Genomic DNA, 24,876 nt, shown 5'->3' on the forward strand with positions numbered 1-24,876 from the left:
ACTTCCCAATAAAATTAACGAACCCAGTATCAGAAAGTAAAAATAAAAACCTCATTTCGTGTGTGTGTGTGTGTGTGTGTGTGTGTGTGTGTGCACGCATGCATGAGTACACATATTGTATTGGCAGTGCTAGGTATGCAACTCTGGGCCTTACACAAGTTCGATAGCTACTCTACCCTCATGAGACAATCCCAAACCCTTATGTGTCCACCAAGAGCAACTTTTACTGTGGAGAGTTTGTGCTCTGCTAACAGCTGGACACATGCTTGCTAATACCAATTTTCCACTGCAAAAATAAAGATCACTAACTCATGGATAAAAATCACTTTCACTTATGTAATAACTAATAGGTCCCAAGACAGGGACCTCCAGTGATGGTGCTGCAGTGCCTTAATTCCTCACTGTGCTATCCTGCATTTATTCAGTTTTATCTTCTCTACATTCCACGGTATGCAGATCTTGCAGTCTGTAAGAGCTAACATGCTAATATTAAAGTGGTAATCAAGATGCCTCTAAATATTCATAGCAATAAATGCCTCCCTTGTGCCCCATGAATGCCAGGGCTGCAGTCTGAAGCATTTATTTAGTGCTGGAGAGGGACTTGGTTATTCCTGAGTTCCCTTGAACACAGTATTTTAATATTGTTGTTTTGCCTGAAAAATGATATCCCCCTGACCTTCCAGCATGGATGGCTCAGACAGATGGCTTTGACTCTTGGAAAAGGATGGCCTCAAGGCTGTGATGGGAATGGACATGACTATTGAGGGTGATTCTCTGCTCCTGCAAAGCCTGATGCCAAACCACTGCTACATGGCCTCGGCTTCAAGGTCAGGGTCAGATTTTTCTAAGCCATTAAAAATCGTGTGTGTGTGTGTGTGGTTGTGTATGTATGGTGTATGCATAGTGTATGCACACTGTGGGAGGGAGGAAAGAAAGAATGGTAATTTTTATCTGTGAATTACTGATCTTTTGTTTCCAGTAGAAGATTGATATTAGCAAGCATCCCTCTGGGCAACAAAGCACACACTCCATGGTAAAATTTGCCACTGACACTTGTGTAAAGGGCTGGGGATGTGGCTCAGGGATAGGAAGCAAGAGCTGGAATTTCATGGAGAGCAGTATCACATGTTTCAATAGCCAAACATTCTCTGCCTGTCACTAATGGTAGAAACAGAAACTAGAGCCACAGGCTGTGAATGGATCATCCGATAATGGCACTTTCCTCAAAGTCAGAGGACCTGAGTTCAAGACCTAGTATCCATGTGATGGAAGGTGAAAACCAATTCTGGCAAGCTGTCCTCTGACCTCCACGTGTGTGTCGTGGCACATACTCCCAACAAACAAATAAATATAAAAATTTAAACAAATAAAGCCTAACGAGATTCACTCTTATACTTAACAATTTTTCTTGCCTGACCTTTTATTTCATTATTTTTGTCACATATCCATAAAGCCATGGAGTATCAGAAAAATGTATCCTGGAACTGAGGGAATGTGGCCCATTAATAGATTAGAAACAGTGTATAAATCCCAAGTGAAGGCAGATAGACAAATCCCACCACCCATAGAACCTATTCAGTTTCAGGCATGACACAGATGTGCAAAGTCATTTACAAAGAGGTGATCAGAAAAAAAAATCAGTGAGCACCGATTTACATGACTATGGATATAGAAATTGTTCACACAATAGAATATTGTAAACCTATGAGAGTGAACAACACATGGAGCAAACAACCTTTAGGTATAAGATTAAGCAAACCTGAGTCATAGAAGAACAGGCTGGGTATGAGGCTAATGGTCAAAACTGAACAAAACCAGAGTTTTATTTAGAAATAGATATAGTGGGGATAAATTGTAAAGAAAATCAATATATTAATATTAGTAGTGATTAATATTTTCAGGATAGATGTTTACCTCTGGTAAGGAATGAGTGGGATGTAAGCATGGAGAAAGGATGTTGTAGACTGATTTACATCCCTGGTTCTGCCAGATCTATGTGCTGAAGCCCTGACCCTAACCTTGGTGTGTGGAACATCTGGAGGCCTTTAAGAGGCTGCCTGAATAAGCTGAGGTCATAGGCTACAGTAATGACCTCTCCATCACTGTAGCCAAAATATCTCACAGGCTATATTAAGAAAGAAAAGATCAATTTTGGCTCCTGTTTTCCATCTTCATAGCAGGGAATGAATGCTGTGGTGGCCCAGCTTATAGAAATAGAAACACATTGGCAGAGCTACTCACCTCAAAAAGGACCAGGAAGCAGAAAGTGAAGCCAGAACCAGGGGCTAGGGATGACCTTCAAGAGTCTCCACCTCCACCAGCAGGACCCCACTTCTTAAAGGTTACACAACATCCCCAATGGTGCCACCAGTTGGGAATCATGCATCCAAAACATGAGCCTGTGATGGACATTTCAGATTCAATCTGTAATATACAGGTAGGTCCTAACATAACAAGGCAGGTTTCTCATAAGAAAAGATTGGGCACAAACATGCAAAAGACAGCATGGGCCTACTATGGACAGTACCATCCCTATGCAGGTAGACCTGGACTTTAAATAATGAAGGTAGCTGAGAAAGCCAGGAGAAATAAGCAAATAAGTAGTGTTCCTCCATGGTCTCTGCTTCAGTTCCTGCCTTGACTTCCCTCAGTGATGGACTATAATCTGTAAGACAAATAAGTTCTCTCCTCCTCAAGTGTCTTTTAGAAACAGTGTTTACCACAGCATCAAAAGAGCTAACTAGAAAATGGGTTTTCTACAATTCTGAGTATAGTCTATATTTTCATTTGTGTAGTCTGATCATTTTATTGTTTTTTTTAAAAAACGTAAATGATGTACTTCACATATTTGCTTAGAGGTTTTTTCCTCGGTTTAAAAGATAAAATTATAGTTACTGTCTAAATATCTTTGGCATATTGATTAGCATTTGCTTGATTGGTTCAACGAATATAGCTCTTTGCACATCCAACAAAGGATGTAGTTCTATTAGATAATCCATCAATATGTCATCTTAAGAAAAAGAATGCTGGGCTTTATGGTCTTCAGTCAATAACAATTAGGAAAATGGATGTAAGCAGGCTTTTAAACCAAAATGGCTAGTCAGTGAGGATTGGAATGGAAGTATCTCTCCCTTTTCTTCCTCTACTGGATTTTTTTTTTGTATCACCCAGACCTCTCCTAATATACTAATGTATTTTGAACAGGTTGTCAATTTGGTAAGATCTAGACTCTCCTTGGAGACAAGCGTCTGGACATATACATGAGAGATTGTCTAGATTAGGTTCACTGGAATAGAAAGCCCCACCCTAAGTGTGGGCAGAACTATCCCCTGGACTGGCTGCACCCACTGATATGTGGGCATATGGGTTAGCAGAGGGAAGCTGAGGAGGGAAGCCATTGGAGCAAAGGGAAGAGAGGTCTGCAGAGCCTTTTCTCTAGTATGGATGGATGCTTCCTTCACTCCCCACCTGCTACTTCCCCAGAACTCCTGCAGACATTGTAAAAAAAAAAACCAACACACTGATCACAAGCAGTATAAGGCCCCTTCCTTTTAATGGGGAAAGGACAGAGTAGCAGGAGATGTGTGGTGAGGTCATGCTTCTTCTAATAGATGACTTTTCAGCTCATTCCAGTAGACAAAAACCGCAGTCCAGGTAGAGGAGCCAGCACATGCAAATTCTCAGAGCAGCAAGACAGCTCTGGTGTTCCAAGGGCAGGCACAGCCAGGAACTAGAGTCAGGTAAGGAGGGAGGAGGGCAGTGTAGGCCTTTCAGGGAGAGGACATGGGGAGCCATAGGCTGAGTTCAGATCCTGGTGTCTTATCAGTGCCATAGGAAACGATCACAGGTTCATGTAAGACTGAAGATGTAAGTGTCCTTCCACTGCTGGAGAATGGATGGGAAGAAAGGGAAGGTAGACCCAGGAGAACCTGGGCTCAAAGAGTTTACAGGAGGAAGGCACATGCTGAGGAGTGTTGCCTGCGGGTTGAACAGGAACGGGGTGGAGAGAAGGGTGGGAGGGAGTCGTGGCAGCAGGAGAGGGACTTTAGAGAACAGCTCTTCAGGACTGCTCATGCATTCAGTAGAGGGGACGGGTGAGGGCCAAGGAGCCTGGGGGAGGACTTCAGGGTCTTCTGCCACAAGCAGGTAGAGAATAGAGATGCCCTTTGTGCAGTTGGGGGAAGATCAAGGAAAGTGTGGAAGGGATGGGCAGGATCTATGATCAGAGTTAAGGGTCCAGAGGTCACATCAGGGCCACGAGTTCCGTTTTTCAATTCTGTCACTCTGGTCCTCAGTACTTAGAGTCAAAGAGTACTTAGAGTCAAAGAAAGCCCCCAGGAAGAACATCAACTTTTCTCTTCCCCTACTCTCATCTTCCCCTCCCCCCTCTCTCCCTCAAAATAAATCTCAACATCCCCCTCCTTCCTCTCCACTGACTACGCTGATGTAGAGCATCAGGGTATGGGCAAGGCAAAGCCAAGTGCTCTCCAGCTAACCCTTCCTGCTTGTCTTTCAGGATCATCCAGATGTGCTGACTGTGCAGCTGCAGCTGGAGAGCCGAGCACTGATCCTAAGTCTGGAAAGGAATGAGTAAGTCAAGTTCATTATTGTTTACAAAATGACCAGAGAAAGTTAGGACACTGTTATAATGTATGTTACCATCAGAATATATTTGATCTCACGAGCTTGCCCAAGTGTTACACTCTTCACCTTATGCTTTTATTTAAAATTTGGACCTTTAATGGAAGAAATAATACATTTCCAGCTAACAGTGCACTGTGTTTTGTTTTGTTTGCTTTTCTGAGAGCATGGGTATTGGCGCGTTTTGTGTATAGCTTCTCAGGAGAGAAATAGTGTGTCCTGAGAACTCCTGTTCCAGTCCCCTTTACCTCCACCCCACCCCACCCTACCCCACCCCACGCACACACAGGCCCTCCTACAAGTACCACACCTACAAAGGGCCTTTCTTATCTATTTAATTCTTTCTTTAGCTAATGAGGTCTTCCAGAGAGCAATCTGTGTTTAAAAGAATAGCTTTGTTTGCCAGGTACCACCTGGCTTAAAGCAGGAGAATTTTAAGCTCCTCTCTTCCTCACTCTTCGGTAAGATGGCGTGGGGATTGGGGAGCTGACAGAGATAGGAGAGAGGACATCACCCAGCGACATACATTCTCAGAGGCCAAAGCCAGTCTTCATGGCAACAAATCAGGCTGTTCATCATATCAGAGGTTGAGTTTGTGGCTAAGAAAGTCCCGTGGAAGAGACTGTCCTGATATTCAGCATCTAAGAACGCAAAAACACTTTAAATTGCTATATGTAAAATGGCACAGCCTGCTCCCGAGCATCTACAACCTGCCACTTTGTGTTTCATCTTACGTGTCTATCCTTCACCACTGAGTGGACCAAAGACTTGGAAAACAGTGAATACATGATATGTTTTAGCTTGTATCCTGATGACTTGAAAATAGAGGTTTGGGCACATGGATTGAATATGAGGGATTCTGAATAGAAAAATTATATTGCTTTTATGTATCTGACTTCAGAAAGTAAATATTTTAAGGATCTTTTTAGACATTGTAATTAGAGTGTTTGTGTGCACTTGTGTGTGCAAATGCATGCATGTGCACCTGTGCCTATCAATGTGTAAGCCAGAGGCCGACTTCCTCAATTGCTCTCTCCACTGTGCCTTTTGAGACAATAGTCTCTTACTGAGGCTGAAGCTAAACAACCAAGTTTTCCCTGGGAAAGCCTCCAGGATCCTCTTGTCTTTGTTTCCAAGTGCAAGAATTGTAGATGTTGGCTTTTATGTGGGTGCTGGGGAATCCTAATTTAAGTCATCTCATTTATATATCAAGAACTATAACCACTGAGAAATCTCAGCCCCTCTATTTTTGTTCATGGAAGAATATTGTGGTGAATGTGCTTTTTTTTTTCATTGCTGCATGTACATGGCTTTGAAAATATCTAGGTGATGTAGTTACAATGTAAAATATCCTCGTGTTTGAATACTTGGTTTTCAAGTGGTAACCCTGGTTTGGCAAGTTATGAAACCTTTTGAGGTAGGGCCACTCTGGGGAAGGCAGCTCACTGGGGGCAGACTGTGAGAGAGACTGTATAACCTCTCTCGCTTGTCCACTGTCCGCTTCCTGACGGTGGGTATAGGGCAACCAGCGGCCTCACACGCCTGCCGCCATGCCTTCTCCACCAAGACGGACTGTGCTCTCCAACTGTCAATCAGAGTAAACCTTCCCTGAAGATGCTTCTTGTCAAATATTTGGTCACAGTAATGAGAAAAAAAAGCTAGTATTCCAGATGTTCTCTGAAAGACGCAGGAAAACAAACAAAAATCTCATGAGGACACCCGTGGAGTCACGTGTTCTCTATGGGCTGTTATTTCCAACAGGGGCTTAGAAATGTCTGCATTGTGCATGCTCTGGGAATTTAGCTGTTGGAGGAACGTGCTGCCCAGCACAGGGGAGGCTGCAACCCTGAGTTTGCACATGGTCTTAGGGTTGCAGGTAGGAGAGTGGGAAAACCTTATGAAATCCTTTCTGTTTTTACTGCAAAGAGTCTATTCCAGAACAGGAAAGAGAACACTGCAGAGCGGGGGGGGGGGGGGGTGGTGAAACCAAGTGTGACAACAAAATAAGCCAACATGCAAACCCTGGGTGGCAGGGTGAGTGCAAAGATGGATTTTTGCCTTATAAGCATGGCTTTGCTCTAGTCTTTGAACAATCCCATGTACTACCATTTCACTGGACATCATTAATAACATGCCCTTCCTTATAAAATGCTGTCTTGGCCCCATCTGGTTCTCTGGGTTTGGAAAGTGGCTTAATTGTTCTGCTCATGTTCCCTCTGGAAGTAATTCACCCTCTGCTATTGGAGATAGCATAATGCAGGCTGACAACAGACAAAGGATAATTTGTGTGGAAAATCATCTCAAAGGTGCCCTAATTTATTCCTGTCCAACCCTTTAGACCTTTCCCAAGATAACCTCATAATCAGTAAAGTTAGAAACATGAAACTCTGTCTTTTCAATTACTTTCTTCCTAATCTATTTGTCAGCCCAAATGTTTAAAGTGTGCAGATTATGGGGCTGGAAAGATGGCTTAGAGGTTAAGAGCACTTGTGGCAGGACCTGGGTTCTGTTCCCAGCACCCATATGGCAGCTCCCTACTGTCTGTAACTGCAATCCCAGGGCATTCAGTGCTCTCTTCTATCCTCTGTGGGCTCTGCAATCCCAAGGCACACAGACATGCATGCAGTCAAAGCACCTATATACATAAAATGAAAATAAATCAATCTTTTTGAAAAGTATATGGATTGTTTGGGCATGGTGGTGCATATTGTAATCTCTGTACTCAGGAGTCTGAGACAGGAGATTCTCTATAAGTTTAAGGCCAGTATGGTCTGTATAGGGAATTTTTAGGCCAGTCCTGGCTAAAAAGAAAAAAACTTAATTAAAAACCTATAATAATAAAGTTAAAATTTAAATACATGATGATCAATGTCACTATAGATTTTTTTAGTCTATCCCTCTAGACATTGTAGTTTGATTGACTGATTACTAGTTGTAACAGGTTTTTTGTTTGTTTGTTTGCAGTGCTGGTAATCAAGTCCAGGGCCTTGTGTGCGCTAAGAAAACATTCCTCATTCAGGTCCATCCTCAGTCGCCACCTTTGCCAACTTTAAAGATCATGCTCTGTTAAAAGTAATGTTTTCATAATTAGAATGATCTGGTATTAATCTTTTAATGATGTTTTTGTCCAAATATTCGGGGTGACCTTTTTAGAAGAAGGTTACATGTCTATTAAAAATGAAGCAATGAATACCCCCAAAATGTACAATTTTGTGAGTAGAATAAAGATGTTATGATTCTCTTCATCCTGTCAGACACAAAGGTAATTAATCACGTACCTGATAATTAAATTTTAATTTCCATAGCCTTTGGCCCAGGAAATCCAATTTAGAAAGTTTAGTCAAATGAAGCTATTAGAAATAAGAACAGGTTATTTAAATATTTAACACCCAAAACAGTAGAGGGCCTGACCAATCAGATGGCTAGCCAGTTACAGCCTAGGAATTAGCCCTAGGTTCAAAGCCATTCACTGCTGAGTCTCTTCCTCAAAATTATATTGGAGGGAGATGATTAAAATGATAAAGAACTTTACTGTTGAAAAAGAAATTCTGCAATGTACCCCATGTAAATATCTTGCTAGGAAATAATATACATGGTGTTCTGGTTTTATTTTTAAATAACTGCATGCCATATAGTTCTGTATACAGGAATAAAAGAAGAATTTGTTGCTTTACAATAAGAAAATACTGCATTATAAATTAGGAAAGAACTCCACTTAAAAAGTTTCAAAACATAGGAATGTCTAAAATGAGGAAGGACAACACGTGTGCCAGTCATGGAAGGACATATAGTGCAGCACCAATTCTTTGAAGACCTTTGAATGCCCTCTAGCAACTTCCAGAAAGCAAAAATGGCCTGCCTATTGAGCATCAAACCCCTGGATATCCTGAAATCTGTTATAACTTTAAAAAAAGTGCTCAGCAATAAAAACTGAACTAAGAGTGGCCTTGGCCCCCTCAGTCACAAGAGCTGTCATCTAAAGCTGATGTTGGCAGCATCCCCTCATCCTCCTCAAACTCCTCCATGGTGAGGCAGTTCTTCATATAGCAGAGCCAGATTCTTACTAAAATACCCATTTCAGGGAATCTGTTTGAATTGCCTTCTTGCATCCCTAATTTGTGCAGAGATCTGCTGGTGGCTTAAAACACATGTTTGTGTAGCCATAATTGAATGTTTAAAAAAACTTTAAGATTCCCCCGAGCAGCATCTATCAGGACTTTGCTGTCTGCCTATGGGACAGCAGGGACTAGGTTTTAGCTGCTCTAACTCCCCTGCATCCCTATGGGTTCCCCAGCCATTCCTTAGTGTTTCAGAACTGCATCTTTGATCAAAATGCTTGATGGGACATGCTGGCCAGCTCAGACATCCATTTTGTTTTCCAATTTTGTGTTTTTTAAATTAAGAGCACTAGACCCCATTCAACACATCTCTCAGCCCCAGGGAGCCTTCAGTTTGCAAGCCCTGTTCCACCACTGATCAAAGGTGGTTGCTGTGGGAAATCCACAGAAAACTAAATTTATACTTGGGGACTCTCTGAGCGCAAAGAATGTCACTATTGATTTTTTATTCTGTCTGGAACAATTCCAGACATCTCCATGGAGCAATTTTAATTAGTACTTTGCTCCAGAGCCATAGCAGGAAGGGTGTTTAAACATTGTTCCATGGTGGGCATAAATATCTAGGAGGATGTTTGTTTTAATTTGTGGGATTATAATATAGTAACATTTCCCCCTTCCCTTTCTTCCTTCCCATACACTTCTCCCCACTCTTTTTTTATTTTAATTTTAAATAGCTTTTTTTACATGTCAATCCCAGTTCCCTCTCCCTCCCCTCCTCCCGCACCCCCCCACCATCCCCCCATCCTCCCACCCTATTGCCAATTCCTTCTGCATAGGGGATATCTAGAGTCTATCATTTCACTCAGGGTAAGGTCCAGGCACTTCCCTAAGAGTTCAGGCAGAGAGAGCAACCCTCTTTGTGTTATGGACACATGATGTCTGTTAGTATTCGAGGGATAAACACTGATCCACTGCTCAGGACCCCATAGGTAGCCCAGGCCTCCTCACTGACTCTCACATTCAGGGGGTGTAAAGAGAAGCTTTTTCTTTGAGAGAAGCCTTCCTGCCATCCTGGTTCTAAAGCCGCATCAGTCCCAAATAAACACACAGGAGGCTATATTAATTATGAAGCTGTTGGCCTTGCTTGTTTCTTACTGGCTAGCTCTGACTTAAGTAATTACCCCATAATTGTTAATCTAAGTAAGTCTCTTACCGGAGAAGTTTCTGGGCTTCCTACCCCATAGCGTTACATCTCGACTCTCCATATGTTTCTCCTTCCCAGAGTTCTCCTGGACTCCTAGTCCCACCTATCTTGATTCCCTATTGGTCAGACAGTGCTTTATTGACAAATGCACAGGACTTCCCCCAACAAGGGGGTCTGGATCGGTCCCATGCTGGCCTCCCAGCTGTCGGTCTGGGGTCCAAGAGCTCTCCCCTGTTCGGATCAGATGTCTCTGCTGGTTTTGCCAGCCCATTCTTTGCCAGTTTGCTCATCGCTCCTCTCTCTCTGTCGCTGGGTTCCTTGGGTTCTGTTCAGTATTTAACTGTGGTGTTTGCCTCTGCTTCCATCAGTCACTGGATGAAGGCTCCAGGATGGTTACAGACATAAAGTTCACTATCAGGAATGGTCATTCGAGGTGGTCTCTACACTATTGCTTAGCTTGCCAATTGGTGTCATCTGTTTCGATCACTAGAGGTCACAATGGTGCCTAACCTGTCTTCTAACTTATGATTCCCTCTTCCTCCTATCCTACCCCCCAGTTGACCCTCCTGTTCCTCCACGTCCTACTCTCTCTTCCACTTCTCCCCCTCTCTATTTCCCAGGTCCCCCTCCCCCCCCACCCCTTGCCGTGTTCCCCATCTGTTCAGAGGATCTTGCCTCATTTCTCTTCTCTTGGGTACCATGCATATCTTTTAGGTTCTTTCCTGTTTCCCAGACTCTCTGTCATTGAAAGTGCAGACTGGCACTCTCCTAATCCATGTCTAAAATCCATATATGAGTGAGTGCATACCATGTTTGTCTTTTTTTGACTGGGTTACCTCACTCAGGATGGTTTCTTCTAGTGCTATCCATTTACCTGTGAATTTCAAGATTCCATTGTTTTTTTCTGCTGAGTAATATTCCATTGTGTAAATGTACCACATTTTCTCTATCCACTGTTCAGTTGAGGAGCATCTAGGTTGCTTCCAGGTTCTGGCTATTACAAATAATTCTGCTATGAACATAGTGGGGCAGATGCCCTTGTTGTATGAATTTGCCTCCTTTGGATATTTGCCTAAGAGTGGAATTGCTGGGTCTTGTAGTAGATTGATTCCCATTTTCCTGAGGAATCTCCATACTGATTTCCAAAGTGGCTGTACGAGTTGGCACTCCCACCAGCAGTGGAAGAGTGTTCCCCTCTCTCCACATCCTCTCCAGCATAAATTGTCTTCGGTGTTTTTGATTTTAGCCATTCTGACAGGAGTAAGATGGTATCTCAAAGTTGTTTTGAGTTGCATTTCCCTGATGGCTAAGGATGTTGAGCACTTTCTCAAGTGTCTCTTGGTCATTTTAGCCTCCTCTATTGAGAATTCTCTGTTTAGTTCTGTACCCCACCTTTTAATGGGATCCTTTGGTGTTTTGGAGACTTGCTTCTTGAGTTCTTTGTAAATTTTGGAGATTAGCCCTCTGTCAGATGTAGGGTTAGTGAATATCTTTTCCCATTCTGTGGACTGCCTTTCTGTCTTGTTGACTATGTCTTTTACCTTACAGAAGCTTTTTAGTTTCATGAGGTCTCATTTGTTAATTGTCGATCTCATTGTCTGTGCCACTGGTGTTATGTTCAGGAAGTGGTCTCCTGTACCGACTCGTTGAAGAGTATCTCTAACTTTCTCTTCTAAAAGTTTCAGTGTGGCTGGATGTATGTTGAGATATTTGATCCATTTGGACTTAAGTTTTGTACAAGGCGATAAACATGGATCTATCTGCAGTCTTCTGTATACCAGTACCCAGTTATGCCAGCACCATTTGTTGAAGATGCTTTCTTTTTTCCATTGTATAGTTTTAGCTTCTTTGTCAAAAATCAAGTGTTCATAGGTGTGTGGGTTATAATCAGGGTTTTCAATTCGGTTCCATTGGTCTACCTGCCTATTTTTGTGCCAATATCAAGCTGTTTTCAGGACTATCTTTAAATCACAGCCGCCTTTTCACTGATTGCTTTTGTGCATGTGTGCGTGTCCCTAAACATAGCTCACTCAATCCAGATACTATTGCTTGTATGCATGTTTTCAGGGCTGACTGGCACTGGGCAGTCATTTGGTGTACTCTTCCCTGGGGAAGAGCACCTCTCTCACTCCTGGCTTTCCTCCATTGTTTTACGTGTAGGGTTGAGGCATTGTGGGTCGCATTCATTTTCACATGTTCACTGGTGTTGTTCTTGTTCAGCTTACACTCATCAGCTATGCTGCTGAGATTTTATGTGTAGGGTGTTACTAGAAGACTCACTCTCTCAGCAATCTCCCTAATCATTTGATTCTCACACTCTTTCTACTACTTCTGCAATGTTCTCTGAGCCTTAGGTGTGGGAGTTGTTCTGAAGATGTATCCATTGGGACTGGCCTCCACAACTCTGCATTTTGATTGGTTGTAGTTTGCTATAGTGGTCTCCTTCTATTGCAAAAAGTTGACTAGGTTTCCCATACCAAGCACGGTTTCCCTCTTGTTCAGTTCAATTGGATCTTAAGTCCAATTAGAGAGCTATTGGTTACCACCAAGGTATGTGTGCCACTACTGCACCCCTAGGGTTATCACAACAGGCTGATTATGTATAGGTGTTGTTATAGGCTACTTCATAGGTATCATAGATGGTAGGATTCTTGGTTGCCTGACCCCTTTGGAAGCTTGCATGGTGCCTCCTGTTATCATGAAAACTAATCCTCTCTCACTCCCAGCTTTCCTCCGTTGTTTTATGTGTAGGGTTGAGACATTGTGGTCTGCATTCATTTTCACTAGATAGATCATGGCCAACACTAGATAGATCATGGCAAAAAGCAGTAGAAACATATCAGTGGTACTGCTAGCCAAGGAAGGAAGGTATGGGACACCAGCCTGTCCTTGAGAAGAAAGATGTATAGAAGAAGGGAATTCAGGTCAGTTCCAGCTCAGGGGTCTCTAGGTCCTGTTTCTGAAGTACATGGTATCTTTACCTTCCACCTCTGAGGGACTACAGCAGTAGTAGGTTGTATGTTTTGGAAGTCTCTTGGAAATCCATATGCAATAACTCAAAAGAGGGCTTCTCATGTCTGTTATTGAAGTTTTTGTTAGCTTTGGCTTCTTGGAAGAAGTACTACCAGCCCAGATGAGAAAGGTTCATTAAAACAATGTATGCATATTTTAGGTAGTTAATAGTATGATTCCTTGTAGCTTTTTCAGATATCTTTATAAGGGTATTTTAGATAATTCCTCAAGCTATGCCGTACAAAGGAGAGAAGTGTGACTGGTATGGATATAGCATTTGATGGATTAAGACTTGGTAAAGTGACCATGTTATTAGATCATCATTCATGCTGACCTGGATTATGCTAGACAGCTGGAGAAGCTGCTGTTCATTGCCTTAGGGCAACATGTGCATTCAGCTTCACCCTAGCCCATAGTTTTGCAGTAGTTTCTGTGATGACATAATGGAGTGCCCAGATCACATCTCCTGGAAGCACAAAACTGAGGGGATACATGTTCCTGACATGGCAGGATCTGAATTGCAGAGATTTCTACACTTTGGATCAATGGGACAAAACTAACAAGATGAGATTAAGTGGGGATAAATGTAAAGTCCTGTGCTTGAGTTAACAGTAAAACAAAAACAAAAACAAACCCTTGTAAGTTTGGGAAAATTGGCCAGTAATCTTGTGAATGAGACTTCTGACTCAACAGGAACCTTCAAGGCTGCTGATAAGCGTGCCTTCCATGGATCATTCCCTACCAAGAAGGAATGACCTAAGATCAGAGGGAGGGTCATGATGGACTGCTACCATTTTCCGCAGTTTGTTGATCTCAGGCACTAAGTAAACCCTAGTGAATGATGGACTCTGTAGTAATCAGACATGAGTCACTAGCAAATTGAGCACATGTCCTTCAGGGTATAGGGGACAATTCCAAGAGAGGAACTTTGAAATCCAACTGTTAGTCTACAGAATGGGGTCAAGGTCTGTGCACAATCAGTTGAAATAGTAGTGCTCATGTTTTCTCCAATGCTCAATTGTAAATTGTTTCAGAATGGTTTCCCTGTCACACCTATGGTACTCATTATTTTATAATACTACACTGCTGGCTTCATCGCTCTCCACTTTACTCTTTGTAGATGAATGAAAAATGGGTTTTATCTGTTCTCTTCCTTAAGACTGGGTAATGGCCACACATATCAGTTCTGACCAGACCTGGATTAGCAGAAGTCATCCTTTGGGTGCTTGCTGCAGGAAGGATTTTAATTTCATTGATATTCTCAACAACTTCCGTTGTAAAATATCAGTGTGTGGATTCTTTGATCCTTCTCAGAGAGATCCAACCTACCTGTAGAGCCATGAGCTCTGCTTCCTTGTGCTGGCTAAATGAAGAAGAACACAACTCTTAGAAACTCGACTGCCTGGATTCATGGCTCCACCTCCCTGCTTCCCTTATCCTGTTCACAAATCCTCATCAGCATTTTGTTAATTCATTGTTGATATGAATTCAGTCACCTACTTCCATCATCATTTACTCACAAATATCTGGTTAACATATGGCATGACGGTAAGATCTGAAGATGTTAGAATGGTCTGACATGGCGGTGGGAACTGGAGATAGAACAATGAATAAGGCAGAAGCCTGGCCTCTTACAGACAAGCCAAGGAGCCCAACACTAGATAGATCATGGCAAAAAACAGTAGAAACATATCAGTGGTACTGCTAGCCAAGCAAGGAAGGTATGGGACACCAGCCTGTCCTTGAGAAGAAAGATGTATAGATGGCTGATATTCAAGATGTGTGTATATTATTCAAATTGTATGGGAATAGTCATGAAACAGAGGAAGTGGGAATATGGTAGAGGATTCAAGAGAGAAGGAAAGCTATGCAAAGGTCAGAGTAATGAGGAAGGGATATGCCAGCAACAAGTATTTCCTTGTGCTGGTGAGAAAGATGGAACAGAAAGAGGCAGCAAGCCAATGTGGGAAGTGTCTTCTGCTCAGATGAGGACCTAGAATTTTCTCATGATGGTGGGACAGCATGAAAGACAAGCCTGTGAGTAGGGCGGTGGTATGATATGGCTCGGCTAATTCTGGCTGTGTGAGAAGATGGTATTGGAGGATATAGAGAGTGAACATGGCTGTCATTGTTATCCAGGGGAAGGGGATGAACCAAATGAGTGTCCTCAGAGAGAAGAAGGTTCTTAGAAAACATTGTTGATACAGAATGGACTGAATTTGAAGAACATTTGAACAGCTGAGGGAATGGGACAGAAGATTCCAGGGATGGGTGACTGACACATGAAGTGCCAGGAGTGCTGTTTTGATCAGGTTAAAGAGCCCTAAAAACATACTGATGAGTTACCCTTGGAGCAGTAGTCAGAGGCATAAAGATGTGGATTATGACTGCCACAGTCTTGTAAGATAAGTGGGCTACATGGAACCTGGTGCTAAGGTGACCCATGGAGGGTGATGGAGATCTGAACAAGGCTTTTTCCTTTGTAATTCATAGATTTATGCAGCTGACCTCAGTGCAGAGTAGCATAAACCTAAAGTGTAGCTATCATAACCAAAGACAATGCCCACTCCATTCAGCTTCTAAGCCAGCTCTTACAACAGGTGGAACTTCTTGGTGTGTAGGATTCCTCCAACACCTCTTCGGCATTCCTCCTAGTGTGCATCCATGCCGTGAGCACCTCTCTTCTAGAAGCTGGGATGGTTTCTCCTCCCCAAACCTGGGAGATTGATTCTAGGCCACCAGTATTGGCATCACTGGGGCGCTTTCTAGGAAGGAAGATACCTGCCTCCACCTCTCTGTAGGGTATGGAGATCTGCGATTTAAATGCATTTCCTAAGGTCATATATTCATATGTCAGGCAGAGAGCACTAGCCATAGGTGGCTATTTAGTGGATATTAACCTAAATAAAATTAAAATATGAGAGTTTTTTGGTCATTTTAGCCCTAGGTTAAGTGTTTGGTGACCAGTTGTTCAGAGCTTGGACTAGCAAGGAAATACCCACCCATAAGGTGCTTCTAGTCTGAGGCTCCTCATGTTGTAGCTGATACATATCCTCGTTGCCCCAGTGAGTGCTGTCTTCTATGAGGTGTGACCACATCTGTTCAGCTCACCATACTCTGTGCCTCAGAGAACCAAGAGGCTCTAGTGGACCACTAAAATACACTGGAATGGATAGATGGAAGCTCTGTGAGTGTTAGGAGTCAGCTGTGAATTGGAACAAGCTACACCAGTTTCAGCCATCTTCTAACTAGACGAAACTCATAAGGTTTTGGTAACAGTCTCTCAGCCTTAACATTTAAGAGCATTTTAATTAAGCTAAATTTTGCTTCCTAATACGAGCTGAATTCCTTTGAGTATCTCTTCTCATTTGAAGTTGTACAGACACTGCAAAAGGTCAGAACTACCTTTTAGAATGTTTTGTTCACCCACCTGACTTAACATGTAAGTGTCTACGTAAGTTAAGATCAGCAGCATCTCTTCTTGTTGCAACCTGGGAGTGTAGCATACTTAATCAGATTGCATGAGAGATGAGGACCTGAAAATGATGCTTGAAGATGAAGTAGGGAAGCAGATTTCCATATTCATTTCCCTCACTTCAGCTGCTCAGCTCTTGGACCATATGCAGGATGAAGATTTGCCAATGAGAATCCTGTAGTGAAGATTTCTATCTCTGAAACTGCATCCCAAACAAATGGTAGTAGAAGTTTTACCTTTTCTAGTTGATCTCTGGCCACTGGTACCCAGTGCTACCTGTGGATGTTATTGTACTGTCCCTGCCACCTAAGCGTGGCTGGGTGGTGCTGTACCAGCTGGTTTGCTTATGAAAAGCATCTTTTTGACCTTTTCCTGGCTGTCATTTCCTCTATATAACAACCATGACATTTTTGTTCGTGTGTCACTAAGATTCATAAGTCACTTAAGACAGCAAAATTAATGTGCAGATAAGCTTGAAGTTTAGTGCAATTTTCTTGTTTGTGGACACTGATTCAGCAGGTTCTCAGGCTGCCACAGGAGAGCTCAAGTGTAGGTGGCTCTGGTTCAGAAATGTTGACTTCAAAGTCACTATCCTGAATGGACAATCCAGAGTGTGAGTTCACTTATATGAACGCCCTGGTTTCTTCTCTGTTGATGTGATAAAATACCCTGACCAAAAGCAACTTAAGGAAGAAAGGATTTATTTTAGTTTACAATTACAGACCACAGTGAATAATAGCCAGGAAGCCATGGCAGGAACTTGAGGCAGGTCTCATTACACCCACAACTACATCAGCTTCAGCCTCCTCCTCTTCCTTCCTCTTCCTCTTCCTCTTCTTCTTCCTCCTCCTCCTCTTCTTCTTCTTCCTATTCTTCTTCTCCTCCTCCTCCTCCTTCTCCTCTTTTTCTCTTTTCTTTCTTTTTTGTTTTTTTTCAAGACAGCGTTTCTCCGTGTAGCCCTGGCTATCCTGTAATGAGCTCTGAAGACCCTGCTGGCCTCAGACTCAGAGATCTGCCTTCCTCTGCCTCCTGAGTGCTGGGATTAAAGGAATGCACAGCCACACCCAGCTTCAACCATCTTCCTACTAGGCCAGTTCCTTCAGAGTTTACTAGCATTCTCTCAGCTTTTACATTTAAGCTCATTTTAATTTGGTTAAATTTTGTTTAAGAGAAAGGGATATCCATATTCTGGCTGGTTGCTATTCTACACAGCTTTGTCTCTGAACAAGGAACTCACTTCACAGCCAAAGAAGTGCAGTAGGATCCATGGAAGGTGCCTCTTGCTGGCTAATGCCTCTCGTTGGCCAATGCTCTTATACAATTCAGGATCACCTGCATAAGGAATGGTGCCACCCACATCAACTGACAATCAAGACAACCCCCATAGACAAACTCAGAACCCAATTGTATCAAGGAAGTTCCTCAATAAGGCTCTCTTCCCAGAGAATCCTAAAATTAACCAGAATGATGAAGTATGTAAGATATGCAAAATCATGGAGTTGAAAGTGGAACGGGACTGACAGGGGTTGTGAGGAAAGGCTGCAGGAGTTTAGTGGGAACTGAGCTTGGGATGAGAGCAATTGAGAATGTCCTGGAAATGGAGGGTAGAGATGATTCCAACATTGTGGATATGTCTCTTGTCACCAGGTTACATGCTCCCAAATGGTTAAAACTGTACACACACACACACACACACACACACACACACACACACACCATAAAATTATAAAATATAAAATTATAATATATATGATATTTCACAGATATTTAAACACCAAGAATCTGAACTTCTTGTATGTTTTTATCATCAAACAGAAGGTCTACTTCCAATGCTACTTAATGAACATATGTAATATAGAATTTATGGAGCCCTTCTCTTTTTAATTCTAGAAAGATCATTCATCTTGGTGAAGCCACTGTTCCAACTGGCAAATAAATATGTAGTTAAGCTGTAACTCATACGAGCTGATCTGATATCCAGATCACCCTCTTTGGTTTCTGAGAGACTCCTATATAACCCAAGCTGGCCTCTAACTCAGTACCTTGTCAGCTCCCTCTAGAGGTACTTGTAACTCACAATGCAAGAAAGGACTGTGATGCTAGTGTTTGGATTTGGCTACACAAGCATCTCGAGGGAGAAAGGATTTATTTTTGCTCCCAGTTAGAGATACAACCCATCATGGTGCAGAAGTCAAGGCAGCAGGAGCCTGAAGCAGCTGCTCATCAGAAGCAGAGAACAAGGAATGCAGGCTAGTGCTTGGCTTAGTTTCCCAGCTTTATATAGTCCCGCATCCCCTACCTAGGAAATTGGTCCTACCCACAATTGAGACAGCCATATCAGTCTAATGTAACCAAGATGATCTTTCACAGGAATGGCCATGGGTCATTTTTCTAGATTCACACCTCTGGGTATATGCATGAGGATGAATGAGTCCAGAAAAGTTGAATTGAGCAGGGTGGACCCACCCTGAGTGTGAGTACCTTCATCCCCTAGGCTAGAGTCCTAGAATTAAAAGAGAAAGCAATGTGAGAAAGCCATCTTCTTTCTCTTCTTCTGAAACCAGATACAACGGCATGACCGATTGCCCTCCATTCCATCCACCCTGCCTTCACTGCCATGATGGAGCAGCCCCTTTAAACTGTGAGCCAAATTAAACCCTCCCTCCCATATGTTACTTTTGTCAATTATTTTGTCACTGCAAACAACAAAAGTAACTAATGCCAGATTGTGTATGCATATCAGTAGACTTGGTAGAATGTTAAGAGCATGGTTAAAAATATATTTAAAAGTAATAAAATTTTCCTATAGGGGTTATAGAAATGTACTAAAGCTCTCTTTAAATTTTGTATCCAGTTTATTGCCTTGCTAAACATGGTAATGATCGTAACTTGATCCCATCACCCCTTCTGTACTAGTTACTTTTCTATTACTGTGAAGAGACACCATGCCGAAGTCAACTTCTAAGAGAAAACATTTAATTGGGAGCTTGCTTACACTTTCAGAGAGTGAGTCCATGACTGAAAATCAGCAGGCAGCACAGTCACAGGCAGCCAGGCAGGTAGGCCAGCCTGGTGCTGAGGCAAAGCACTTTCACCCAGCTCTGCAAGCAGGAGACAAATAGAGAAAAGGCCCGGCATGGACTTTTATAGTCTCAGAGCCCACCCCCAGTGACACACCTCCTCCAACAAGGCTGCATCTCCTAGTCCTTTCTGAACAGTTTTACCAACTGGGACCTGCACATTCACATATGGGAGCTGCTCTCATTCAAACTGCCACACTTTCCATTCTATGGGCACTTCATTCAAAAGCTTTGTGCTTTAGCACCAGACTCTACAGTGCATCTTTTTGTTTAAAAAGTTAGTCCTTTCTTCAGATGGCTGTACCAGAACCCATTCTCACCTGTCTGGGAGGAACATGTGACTTGGCAACATAAACAGACACATGCTGATAACCCAGAGAGAATCAAGGAAAAGATGTCATGCTTAAGCATGTAAACTCATTAACTTAGTCCTTGTGAGCCCATCTTCTCCTCCAGTTGTATTTTAGTAAACCAGGGAATCCTGGGCCTCAAGCTTGTTCCAGGAGGATTGTGGGAAGTAGACTAGTCTATTTCCTCAGGAGAGTTAAACAAATGAAAAATTTCAGCCTAGGAAAGAACTTGCCTAGGAACGATCCTGACTAGCATCTATATAAGTGGAATGTGTGGAGAATGCAGGGTAGGAAGCACCCCAAGCAAGACAGGATCCCTCAACCTGAGGCACAGGTGGCATTGGGCAAATACATGGTCCACTCAGTGATGAAACATTGGCCTCTTTGGAGGCTGTTGAATAAAACAAGGTGATGATGGATGGGCTTAGGTACCTCCAAGATGCTGGTTCTATTCTTAAAACTGGTGACTAAGGTGTGGTGTTGACTTCAGGGTTTGTTTTTCACATTCACCCATGTATAGCCTATGAGTTATAAGAATAAAACTCCAGTTTGCAGTAGCAAATCCTAAAACAATAAGTTGCTCACAAAGGCCTATTCTGTTGACTTTGAGCATGTCCATCTTTTCCTCCCCACTGACCTTCACAGATAGGAACCCAGATGGACACACAGAGGACATTGCTGCTGGGTGGAGTTTAAGTAAAATGAATGCTTTTTGCTGCCAAAGACAAGAGTCAGCTGAATATTTTTGATGAGTTGACATCTCTTCTTCAATAGTCTTTGGCAAGAGAAGTTTATAAAAGGAAATTGTGAAAATAAACACAAATACTATATAAAGAGTGGGAATTCAGAGAATGTATTTATAACTTCAATACTTACATGGACATACACAAAATATACTCATACTCTATCTGTACCATGTATTATATAACATGGTGTTATATGCAGTATACTATGTAATATATAAATGTGTTTTACTGTCATATAAGGTAATGGTTCATTTCCTTAAGGTGATCCAGTAACCAATAATTTATATCTAGAAATATCAAGTTCATGCTACATCTCTAATGACTCTGGTGGGGGTTGAGATAAGGTCTTACTGTGTAGTCTAGGTTGACTTTGAACTAATGGTGATCTTGTTTTAGCCTCCTAGGCACTGGGGTAACAGATACGGGCCAGTACTCCTGGTGTTCCATGACTATTGCTGTTCTAGTTGGTACATGAACCTGGGAGAACAGAGCCTAAAGATGAGGTGGACTAAAGTCTCTTGTAATAGCCAACTTTATTCAGCAGATCAGGCAACTTATACTGTGAGATTAAGTAGAATAATGTAAGGTGTTCAATCACAAAGACAAGTCACACATGGCAAAAACATGTTTTCTTATAGAGGCACATGGCTAACAAGAGCTGAAGTAAACTCACTCATACCAGTACACCTGGGAGGAGCACAAAACCACATTCTGAGAGCAATTCTGCGATTTGAAGAAACTGGGATCACAAGACTCTTGTTTTCTTGGAGTGTTCTTACAAGCACTTGGAATCCCCTCACATGACTCCATTCTTGGACTGTATTCCAATACATGACTTTTCAAAAAGTTCTTTATGTGTTGGGAAAATAGCAAGTTAGCACAGTGCTTGCTGCACAAGTTGGAGGATCTGAGTTTGATCCCCAGAATCCAGAGAAAAAAGGAGGTACAGGGATACACGCATGCAAACCCTACTCTGGAGGTAGAGACAGACTAATCTCTGAGGCTCATTGGCTGGCCAGTCTTCCACTTGGTGAGTTCCAGGCAAGTAAGAAACACTGCCTCAGAAACAAACAAATATTCATGGATAGTGCCTGGGAAGTGACACTGATGGTTGTCCAATGAACTACACACACACACACCAAAATAGAGTGATGCAAACTTTACTTACACTAAAAAAAGCCCAATGTTTTACTTAGAAACATATTAAAACTTCTTTGGACCTGAGACAACCTGCACATCCATACTTGACAGCATTGAGAGGCTGAGTAGTAAAACATCGGTCCTTGTTTCTTACTAAAAAGAAGGTCTCCAATCCCTGGCATCTACAAACAGCCACTGGCATGGGGCTGGAAATGTGGCTCAGAAGTGAAGAGCATCTGTGTCTCTTGCACCCACAGGGAAATTCACAACTGGGTGTTACTCCAGTTCCAGCATTGATGGTCTGACTTCTCTTCATGATGGACTGTAAGCCAGAATAAGCCCTTTCCTCCCGAAATTGCTTTCGGTCATGGTGTTAATCACAGTAATAGAAACCTAACTAAGACATGTGTGGAACCAGAATATTAATAAATGATGCAATGGAATTTCCATAATATGTGTGTATCTCTATAAATTTAATATAAGTATAGTGACATAAATAGGAGAGACATTTTTTGGCATCTTCTTACCATGAACTCAGGAGACCACCATGGGGCTGTGCCCTTAGGTTTGGAGGACACTGTAGACACTGTTCTTCTAGTCTGTGGATGAGGAATGTGGGGCCATGGATTTTGCAGGGTGAAGCTGTGGACAATGGCTCCTGGGTACAAGTGCAGTGGCAGCTGTAAAAGCAGAATCTTGGAAAACCACTGAAGTCTCTCTTCATGCTCAGTATTAGTGCAGTTTTTCCCAGCCCAGTGACATGCCAGAAGGCCTTTGCAATGTCATAATTAACCATCTTTCCATCCCATGTAATATTTACTGTCTTTCTTCCCCCACCTCATCTCCATCCTTTTGAGGCCCTCCAGGGTCATTTAGGGAGATTTTTCCCCATTCACTCTACTTTTTCACTGGCATAATCTCTGCCCTCTGACCTGGGCTATTGCAGATCAAAGACAAGGGTTCCCGGAATTGCAGGGCTCACTTAGTGGAGGTCATTAACAGGGAGAGGTCTCCTGCAATGTGAGCCCACAGAGGACAGGTGTTGTTCTGGCTTCTGGCTATGTGTCCAGTGTTGAGTACGCAATTGAGCACACTGTGGAGCTTGGTTAAATGCATAAATGCAGGAACCTCAACCATCATTGTATCTTGGTGTCCCTTGTACAGATGGGGACTTGAAGAGCAGGGGGAACCTGCCAAAGTTCACCGAATTAGGTGAAGGTAAAAAATGGAGCCAGAGCCTCCTGATCTGAAACCCAGAGCTGTTATTTGCTAATACCCTGAAACTGGGATTCTGCTGCACAGTTTGAGGTCTTTGCACTAATGTTTCTCCTTTCTTTCATAAGCTCTTGGTCGTGAGTTATGGTAGCTCTCAGTTAGCCCAGTCAGCCTACACATTTGTCAGCTAGAGTGCTTAGAAAAGATGCCCAGGAAGATAAGTCAGTTCTACTTTTTGGACTTCAATTGTTTCGTTTGTTTGGTTTTTCTGGGAATGCCCAGCTGATTTGAAGAGGCAGCAGGGTGAGATCCTCTGTGAAGGATCCGGTGATAATAAGAAGCACAGCCTCCTAGTGGAGGAGACGGGAGAATGGAGCCCTCCTGGCAGGGTAGTAGATGCTCTGTCAGGTGCCCTCTTCCTGTCTGCACCAATTCTCACTTCCACATCCACCCTGCCCACACTGACTGGACAGGGTTCCTGGTAAAGGGATGCCAGCTACCTTGGTTCAGAGGCCCCATAGACCAGTGTCAGCCTGGCTGATTATCTTTGTCATCGTGTTGCCGGACTGTTCCCCAGGTGGGACAGGTGCTTTGTGGGGGACCCCCTGATGATGAGAGATCTTCCATGTCCTGGAGGCAGAGGTGTTTGGATATTTGTGAATGCAAAGTCAGGTGACAGACAGTCCACTTTCTGTTGGGGTTTAAATGTAAGTGTTCCTGCAACCTGTACCCTGTTCTGTCTGGCATAAAGAGGCTGGATTTTGAAGGTAACTTTGTGTTGTAGGGGTAGGAGTGAGATGGGACCAAATTCAGAGCACACTGTAAGGCTGTCACCAACCTACTTCAACTCCTTAGGATAGAAAGTACCTACATCTCACATCCCAAGCAAGCCCAAGCCTGCTTGTAGATACTGATAAGACAGGAGGAGAAACTTGCCCCAGCCACTACCTAGTTCTAGCTCATCAGCCAGTGAGGTTACTTTAAGGGTCCTATGGAATGAGGCACAAGCTGGTACAGGACCTTAGAATATTGATGTCCCAGGCTGGCCAAGGTACTCAATGTGTGCCTCCTTTCAATGCCACCAGGGGCTCTTAATGAGAACATGTGACACCAGAGCCCATGAATCTGCATCTTGGGGAGCCCTAGTCAAGTGGAAAATGTGTGTCTAATTACAGTTTTTGCTTGTTGGCACATTTTTGAGGCTTATGTTAGAAGTTCCTGACCATGTCAAGAAATCCTTCCAGAAAGGAGGGAGTACTCCCCAGAGATGGCAGTGTGTCAAGTAGCTTGAAGGGGGCCTGGGAACAGATTGTAGAACAGCTGAGGACCTTTACCCCTGGAGAGTGGCTGCTGCAGATGCATCATGGGAATCTCAGGGCAGTGTGGACCACAATCCTGCAGGAAGCTGGGAAAGCCTGAGACCAGTGCCGCACAGCAGCAGAAGCATGCAGGACGGATTCTGCTACCTTGTTCACAGAGAGGGCAGGAGGAGAGAGAAGCATCCCCGGGGCAGGGCTGCATGCCCCTTTTGAGAAGGTGCCTGAGTTGAAACTGATGCTAAGGAACATAGCCACCCAGCATGGAGCCCAGGGTGTGCTCAGCAGCACTTCTGTCTGCTCTTCCTGCTCATCAACTCTGTGCAATGCATATGACAACTGTCCTTGTTCTTCAGAGGACACAGGACTCTCAGATGACTTAAGGCCAGCTCAGGCAGTTGATAGGTGATAGCGCTGGCTCCAAACCCTAACCAAGTCCAGCTGTTGACCCATTCTGGGGGTGGAATCCTGTGAAAAGAAGGCGGGAGGAGGGCCTGGGGGTAGGGGAGCACTGTCTAGGAGGGACCTGGGCAAGGACCAAGAGCTGGGCTGAATAGCCCTGCTAAAGCACAGCGTGGACCAGATGAGCTGGTGATGACTCAGGACCCCCCAAACTCCCCTCCCAGCTCCAAGGGCAGT

General features: G+C 43.2%; 1 protein-coding gene across 1 annotated transcript in view; it reads left to right on the forward strand.

Moving 5' to 3' along the window:
• Window positions 1-24,876, forward strand: part of Adam12 (ADAM metallopeptidase domain 12) — a 306,570-nt gene that overhangs the window by 66,049 nt on the left and 215,645 nt on the right. Inside the window, exon 3 of the mRNA XM_005063360.4 lies at window positions 4,517-4,590. Within this exon, the coding sequence (XP_005063417.1) occupies window positions 4,517-4,590 (74 nt within the window). The remainder of the gene's footprint in view (window positions 1-4,516; window positions 4,591-24,876) is intronic.

Source organism: Mesocricetus auratus, unplaced genomic scaffold (assembly GCF_017639785.1).
Source record: "Mesocricetus auratus isolate SY011 unplaced genomic scaffold, BCM_Maur_2.0 Super-Scaffold_4256, whole genome shotgun sequence".
Lineage (NCBI taxonomy): Eukaryota > Metazoa > Chordata > Mammalia > Rodentia > Cricetidae > Mesocricetus > Mesocricetus auratus.